The sequence below is a fragment of the Belonocnema kinseyi genome, chromosome 7, assembly GCF_010883055.1.
Source record: "Belonocnema kinseyi isolate 2016_QV_RU_SX_M_011 chromosome 7, B_treatae_v1, whole genome shotgun sequence".
NCBI classification, from domain to species: Eukaryota; Metazoa; Arthropoda; class Insecta; order Hymenoptera; family Cynipidae; genus Belonocnema; species Belonocnema kinseyi.
The window spans coordinates 4,981,119-4,989,906 of record NC_046663.1 but is presented as its reverse complement, the minus strand read 5'-3'; the positions used below and the strand labels follow the sequence as shown (position 1 = coordinate 4,989,906).

The 8,788-nt window shown below is 25.3% G+C and overlaps 1 protein-coding gene across 4 annotated transcripts in view; it reads right to left on the bottom strand.

Annotated features, from left to right (window-relative positions):
- LOC117176938 (myelin regulatory factor-like protein) overlaps positions 1-8,788 on the bottom strand; it is a 277,814-nt gene that overhangs the window by 100,657 nt on the left and 168,369 nt on the right. For all 4 annotated transcript variants that reach the window (XR_004467639.1, XM_033367340.1, XM_033367341.1 and 1 more), the window contains 2 exons: positions 5,948-6,039; positions 508-824 (listed from right to left, as the gene is read on the bottom strand). Coding sequence is in view for 3 of the 4 variants with exons in the window: in XM_033367340.1 (XP_033223231.1) it covers positions 508-824; positions 5,948-6,039 (409 nt within the window). In the remaining variant the exon portion in view is untranslated. The remainder of the gene's footprint in view (positions 1-507; positions 825-5,947; positions 6,040-8,788) is intronic.

Here is an 8,788-nt window from a genome sequence, read left to right as displayed (position 1 = left end):
ATTTGACATTTTCTACCAATTTTGGATTAAATTAACATTTTTTAAATTAGAAATTGGTCATTTTCTTTTTTCAATTAGATTTTAAAGAAGGCTGGCATTTTTTGAACAACTTAGGGTTATGTTCTCGTTTATCAGGGGAAATCGTTTCTCTTCAAAACAAAAATCATAATTTGAAGAATATTTCAAACCATTCAAAAATTTATAATTAAGATCGTCTTTTTCGTAAAAAATTGGTCATTTTAATTTTTGTAATTAAATTTTAAAGAAGATCCACAACTTTGCAACAATTTTAGGTTATGTTTTTCGTCGAAAATCAATGTTTTCAATAAAAAAATCGGAAGATTTTCCAGATTATCTAATTCACAATAAATTTCGAGAACATTGGCTTGGAATTAAAAATGTTTTCGTGAATTTATCTTGAAAGAAGGGCTATACGAATCTCAAGAGCAAAGGCCGAGGTTGTTTATAAGCTAGATTAATGAAAATGAGTGGGATCACCGGTATTACTTGTTTGACGTGTATGAGACCATCCTGACTGAGTTTTCTCTTTTTGGGTGCCGACTGGAGCGACGAATACAAAGTGGTAATACCGGCACTGGGACTGCGTTCGTGAGGCAAAGGTACCAAGGGCGTTCCCAGCTGCTGTTGATTCGGAAGCGACGGAGTATTCGGCGTCAGGAGAGGCGTCAGAACTGGATGCGTCAGCAGGAGCGAATCCGGCGCCGAAACCAGTGCTCTGGGCGAGGAAGGTAACAAACCCGACGTGTAATTTGCCGTGTTTCCTTGGTGGTGGAGGAGTATTTCTTGTAAAGCTGCTTTTTGATCTGGAAAACGAATTCAATTTTTTCCCGGTCAACTAAAATAAATATATTCATATTTGTCGCAAAACGTAAACATTTTTTTTAAATCACGACAATCGATAGAATTCCTGAAAATAAAATCAATAATACAACGAGCAAATTTGGGCGACCACCATAAAATACACATATTGTAATTTGAAAAAGATATTTTTTTTCTTGATAAAGAAAATAATTTTTGTTGACTAAACTGAAAAAGAGGAAAGAAAAGGAGAGGGCAGTCAACCAAATCTCCTTCCTTCTCTTTTTTAAATTTCTTTCGTCTTTTTCATCTTTATTATTATTATCAAATCGCAATGAAAAACATGTGTAAATAATATTCATCAACGTTTCGGTACTCTTCCAAAGTTTTAAATGTTTTCCTACCTTAATAATGATGCTGTATAAGTACCGAAACGTTTGTGAATATTATTTAAAAATCTTTTTAATTGCGATTTGATAATAATTAAAAAGAAAAAATACATTAAAAAGAGAAAAGAAAGGGGCTTTGGTTGGTTGTCTTCTCATTTTCTTTCCACTTTTTTATTTAAAAAAAAAATAGTTTTCTTTTTCAGGAAAAAAGGATCTTTTTTTGAACTACAATAGGAGCATTTTATGGTGGTTGTCAAAATTTGGTCGTTGGATTCTTGTTTTTTTTCAGGAATTCCATACATTAACTTGATTGTTGGACGTTAAATAGGATTTTAAATTTGACGTTAGTCTAATTAAAATTTCTTAAATTTTAAATCATGACATTCATTCGAAACATTCTTTAACACAACTGAGAAAAATATTACAGAATAAATGAATTTTCAAATAAAATTATGAATCTTTAACTAGAATAGTGGGATTTTAAACTAAACAGGTGAATTTTCAACAAAAGTGATGAATATTAAACGAAAATATTTGAATTTTTAACTGTAAAGATGAATTTTTAAACAATAAGATCAATTTTCAAACAAAAATATTAATTTCTTACAAAAAATAGAATTTTTCATCAAAATATATGAATTTTGAACTAAAACTTTGAATCCTCAACTGCAATAGTCAAATTTTAAACAACAAAAATGAATTTTTAACTAAAACAATGAATCTTCCACTAAAAGAGTTGAAATTTAAAAAAAGATTTGACTGAAAAAGGAAAATTGTGAATCAAAAGGTAAATAATTCAGTTTTAAGATAAAAAAATCAATATTAGACCAAAAAATACCAATTTTCGACTACAACTATCATTTTTCAACCAAAAAATGAATAATTAAATATGCAGTCAAAAAAAGAATGTTCAATACAAATGAATGAATTTTTAACTAAATTGCATTTATAGTAAAAAAAATATTTTCATCCAAAGAAAAAACAATTTTTCAATGAAACAGATAATGTTTTAATCAAACAAATAATTTCTAATGAAAACGATAAATCTTCAATAGAAAAAAATTAATTTTTCTCAAAGGAGTTTATTTTGCAACCAAGTAAATTTATTTCTAACCTAAAAGACCAAATGTTTAAATAAAATAATAAATATTTAACTGTAATGCTTGAATTTTTAACAAAAAATAAGAATTTCTAAACAATAAGATTAACTGTCTAAGAAATAAATTGTTTTCTTCCAAAAAAAGTTACCCGAATTTCCAAAAAATTAATTTCATTTTTAAATGAAAAATATCAATTTTCAACCAAATAGTTAAATTTTTATCTAAAAATTTTAAATTTCATCCAAAAATAGAACAGTTGAATTTTCATTTCAAAATTTAATTCTCAACTAAAAAAATTAGATCCTCAGAAAAATAGTTCAATTTTCGGTAAAAAATACGTTTTTTACCGAAACTTATTTTAAAACTAAAAGATAAATTTTAAACTAAAGTGATAAATATTTAATTGAAATACTTGAATTTTTAACGAAAAAAAATCTATTTTTAAATAAGGAGATTAACTTTAAAAAAATCATTTTGTACGCAAAAAATCGATTTTTTTTACAAAATACGTGAATTTGTAACGAAATAAAAGAATTTTCAAGTTGAAAAGATATACTTACATCCAAATGGTTAAATTTGAACAATAAATGGTCAATTTTCAAAAGGAATAGTGGACTTTCATACCTACCAAAAAGATAAATTTTGAACCAATAAGAATTATTTTCTAAAAAAAAAACTAATTTTCCACAAAATTACATGAATTAAAAAAAAGCAGTTTATTTTTTAAATAAAAAATATCAATTTCAAGCTGAATAGTTTAATTTTAATGGGAAAAAGGTGAAATTTCAACCAAACATAGAAAGGTTTTTTTTTCCGTTAAAAATCTAATTCTTGCCCAAAAAAATCGTGTTTTCAGGAAAATTGTTAAATTTTCTACTGGTATAGTTAAATTTTTAAATGAAAAATTTATTTTCAAAAAATTAGTTAAATTTTTAAACACACATAAATTTACAAATAAAATTATGAATCTTTCAAACAAATTAATTTTTAATTCCCCTCTTCTAAATCCAAGTTTTAATCATTTAAAAAAATTCCCGTTCCTTGTCAAAAGTTAACTCATTCAAGTGAAATTATACTTCTTTACCGAAACTTCCTTTTTTAAATAATTAAAATAATCATTATTTGCACTCATATGCCCAAAAACTTTAGATAAAGTAGCAGCCATTTTTCTAAATTGACCAACATTATTAAAATAATGAAAACTTTTATTTTTCTTCGATGAGAAGTAAATTCTCGGGTTTTAACTTAAATTTCTGGTCATTTCTTGGTTATTTTCTAACGAAAAATGCACTTTTTCAATTGAATTATATACATTTCGTGATAAACATGGTTTTGTGAAAAAATATTTAGGTATAAGTTCTAATGAATAAGGGAATTCTATCTTCAATTTATTGCAAATTAAATTTAAATTAAATTAAATTTTTTACTTAAATTCTTCTCCTGTCTAAACATTCTACTATTTGTTTAAAATCTTAATTCTTTGATTGAAAATGAAACTTTTTTCTTAAGTTTCATCTTTTTTGGTACAAAGTTCAACAACTTGAATCAAAGTTCCACTAATTTTGTAAAAATTTATCTTTCTGGTTAAAGGTGTATCTCCTTGGTTGAAAATTTGACTTTTTCGTTGAAAATTCGTTTAATTCTGATGGAAAATTAACATTATTTAAATTGAAAATTTAACTTTTATATTTCTAGTTTAAAATTCACATTTTTTGTTAAAGACGCAACTATTTGAATAATTTTTTTTTGTTTAGTAGAAATTTATGCAATCTGTTGAAAGTTCCTGTTTTAAAATAGAAAATTAATATTTTTACTTAAAAATTAATCTTTTTCGTTGAAAATTCATCTTTTTGATTCAAACTTTAACTATTTTATTCAATATTCGTATTTTTTATTCCATTCAACTGTTTTTGATTAAAATAAAAATATTTTTTGGTTAAAATATCATCAATTACACTTTTCGTGGAAACTTCATTTTCTTTTTTTGCAAATTCAACTACTACCTCGTTGAAAGTCGAACTGATTTGATAAAAATACATTTTTTTGAAGATTCATAATTGTAGTTGAAAATTCATCTTCAGAGTGAAAAACTTAACCAGTTTTTTTAAACTGAAAATGTAACTATAATTTTTCAAAATAAAAACATTATTTTCAATTTTCCTATGAACATTTAAAAATATTTTTGATTCTTTTGAAGCCTTTCACAATTCTTAAAAAGCTTTTAGATTTGTTGTTAGAAATCTGCTACAATGCATAATTTTGAATTCAATTAGTTCATCTTTTCAGAACTTCTAAATATCATTTTATCTCACTAGAACTTTTTATAGGAATTTATAGTTTTTAAAAAGACAAATTAAAATTGTAACGTTCAAAGATTTTTTTTTAGTTTTGAATATTTTTTTTTACTCACTGATTTTAAATGGACAGTCCAATATTTCTAAATATTAAGCAATTATTGACCTTTTTCTTAATTAAAAAATTTCAAATTTCAATCTAAAAGAATATTTGAAATTTAGTAAATTTGAATATAATAATTAGGAAATAATAACATTTAAAAAAATAGGTAAATAAAAATAAATAATTACTAAATAATAATTATGAATATATTATTTTGAAGTTATTTTAAAATTGAAAATATTTTATAAAATTCCAATCGTGCGTTTACATCTATTTAACCGCGAAGACTTTCCAATTGAAACGGTTTCATTTTTAACGCTAAAATCTAGAAATTTTAAAATTTTGAACTGATTCCAAATCATCTTCTAAATTAAATTATTGTTAAATTTTAAAAATAATTATAATTTATATTCACAGTTGATCAACCAAAAAATGTTTTTATCCAAAATTGTCGATTTCAAACGCTTCTAATTCGTAATTTGTAAACTCTGCAAAATGTAATTTTTTAAGTAAAATTTGTTGGAATTACGCATTGTAAAGTGAATGATATTATAATTGAAATATGTAAAAATTCAACTGATTTTTTTTAACTGTTAAAATAAAACCTGAACAGATTTTTTTCTAACTGTTAAAATAAAACCTGAACAGATTTTTTTTAACTGTTAAAATAAAACCTGAACAGATTTTTTTTTAACTGTTAAAATAAAACCTGAACAGATTTTTTTTTAACTGTTAAAATAAAACCTGAACAGATTTTTTTTAACTGTGAAAATAAAACCTGAACAGATTTTTTTTAACTGTTAAAATAAAACCTGAACAGATTTTTTTTTAACTGTTAAAATAAAACCTGAACAGATTTTTTTTAACTGTTAAAATAAAACCTGAACAGATTTTTTTCTAACTGTTAAAATAAAACCTGAACAGATTTTTTTTTAACTGTTAAAATAAAACCTGAACAGATTTTTTTTCTTTAAACATTTGTAAAATTCCCGGTCAAAAAATAAATTCACTGTCATTTCCCGGTTTTCCCCGCTCTCATGAAATTCCCGGTTTATCCGGCCCAGCGGGCATCCTGAAAAAATATGAATAGTGGGAAAAAGTGTAAATTAAATCGGGTAAAAAAAAAAAGATTTGCCTAAAAAAGTTTTACGTAACCCAGAATCCACACCTACGTTACGAGAGCGAGAGAAGAGTCAGGCCTGAAAAAAATATGTACAAGTTGTAACAGGTGAATGAACTTACGCGGTGAATGTACATGTTGCGAGTCGTGATGTCCGGGTGGCGAGTAAGGAGGCTCACTACCACTGTCTGGCGGACTTTCTGGTAGTGAATGACTGCAAAGAGAGCATTTTCCAATTTTTAATTCAGAAAAAATAGGTAGCTTTAAAAAAATTTAATTTTTTAATTTTTTTTGTAAATAAATATAGGGCTCGGATCGACTAGAAGGGTTTTAAAAAGTCAAATTTTGAATGATAATGATGAAATGGTATCAGAGACTGAGTGAATGAAACAATAACTTTATTTGTTATTTGTATAATTCTCATTCATTTGTAAATATTCTTTGCATCATCAAATTGAAATCTAAAGTTAAAAATAATATAAATTTTCAAACAAGATTTATTTTCTACCCAAACAGACGAATTTTCTACCAAATATATGAATTTTATAACAAAAAATTTTAATTTTCCACCTGATACCATGGACTTTCAAGCAAAAAGTTAATTTTCTACCAAAATAAATAGTTAAATTTTTAACAAAACAATTGAATTTTCTACCAAAATAGTTGAATATTCAAGCAGACAGTTCAGTTATAAAAAAAGGTTTTCAACCACAAATGGAATAGTTACACTTTCAATTAAAAAAATTGATTAAAAAAAAAACGAAGGCTCTACCAGTTAAATTGAACCAAAAAAGAACAAATTAAAAAATGTTGAATCCACAGCCGATAATGTATATTTAAAAAAAGTATAATTTTCCACAAAGAAAGATGACTTTTAAACCATAAAAGAAAAATTTTCAATCCATAAGGACCAATTTTCTGTCCAAGAAGAAGAATGTTCAGCAAAAGAGTTAAATTTTCGAACAAAAAAGCAACTTTTTAACCAAATAACTGAAATTTCAAACAAATGTTCAAAAGAGACGGATTTTAAACAAAGTAATTGGATTTTTAGACAAATATTTGAATTTTCACCCTGCAAGGATTAATTTTGAACATAGTAACTAAAATTTAAAACAAAAAAGATTAAACTTCAACCAAATAGTTAAATTTTTGAGCCAAAAAGACAAATTAAAAAAAATAGTTTAATTATCGAGTTTTTTACAAACAAGATCATTTTTTAAAAAGAAAGATGAATTTGCAATCAAATAGTCAAATTAGGAAAATATATATTTTTAACCGATAAGACGAATTTTTTAGTGGGCAGTTGAATTAAAAAAAAAATAGTTTATTTTCAACCAACAAATATGACTTTCCAAACCTAAAAGATAAATTTTCGATCCACAAGGACGAATTTTTTATCCAAACAAGATGAATTCTGAACAAAGTAATTGAATTTTCAAGCCGAAAAAAGTAAATAAATTAAAAAACTAACTAAAAAAATTTTTAATCAAAACAGACGAATTTTAAACAAAGTAACTGAAATTTCAAGGAAATATTCTAAATGGGCGGATTTTAAGTGAAGTAATTTTTGTTTTAGCCAAAACGTTGAATTTCCACCCTACAAAGATAAATTTTCAAACCAATGGTTGAATTCCAAACAAAGATGATTAAAGTTTAACCAAATAGTGGAATTCTCAACCCAAAAAGAAGAATTAAAAAAGATATTTTTTAACCAAAAAGACGAATTGTTTAGAAGACAGCTGAATTTAAAAAAAGAGTTTATTTTCAACAAAAAATTATGATTTTTTAAACATAAAATATAAATTTTGTTACCTCTAAATAGTAGAATTATAAAAATTAATTTTTAAGCGAAATGATGAATTTTGCAGAAGATAGTTGAATTATCAACAAAAACGTCATAATTTTCATATTTTCAATTAAATGGTCGAAATTTCAAATAAAAGAAAATAAACCTCAACCAAAAACAGTTGCATTTTCAACCAAATAGTTGAATTTTTTAAGCCAAATAATGGAGTTTTCAGAACAAAAAAAACGAATTTTTTAGAAGACAGTTTAATTATTAATTAATAGTTCCTTTTTAAATAACAATACAGTTTGTGCCAAATAGTTTCAATAAGAAAAAATTATTTTTAATCGAAATGTTGCATTTGCAACCAAATTGTTGGACTTACAATCAAAATTGAGGAACCTTTTAGCAAACATTTAAATTTTCATTAAAAAAGTTAATTTTTAACTGAAAAAGGACAATTTTCTATCCAAAAAGCCGAATTTTCAACAAAACAGTTAAATTTGTTACCGATAAGATTAATTTTCTACAAAAAGAAATAAATTTTCATTGAAATAATAAGATTTTTAACTAAACAGAATGAAATTTCAAACAAAACAGATCGGATTTTCTTATTGAATTTTATTTATTAATTTCGCGTTCAAGTGAAAAAACGAGAAAAGGAAAATTTTCTTGAAAATAGAAAAAAAAGAGAAATTAAAAAAAAAAGGAATCGGGGAAGAATTTGGAAAATGTAAAGCTTTATTGAGATATAAATTATTTGTTAATATTACCAATGAAAATGTTAGAATTTTCTTAGAAAAACGGAAAAAGGTCGATGAGAGCCCTGTAGGGGAATTAAGGGGAACTCAGGGTAGGGAAAGTAAGGCAAAACAGGGGAGTATGGGGAAATAAGGGCAAATTATTAGAAATAAGGTTGAGTAGGGAAGGGGAAGTAAGGGATAATTAAGGAAAAACAGGGTACAGAGAGTAGAGGAAATTATGGAAAATGAGGGAAGAAGAATCAGCGGAAAGAATAGAAAATAAGGGGAGAAGTAGTAGGGGAAATTACAGCAAAGGAAGTAGGGGAAATAACGAGAGGTGAAGTAGTAGAATGAGTGGTAGGAAAGTTGAAGAATGAGGGTGGTAAAGTAGGGAAGTGAGAGGAAATAAGGATAGGGGAAGTGAGGTAAAATTA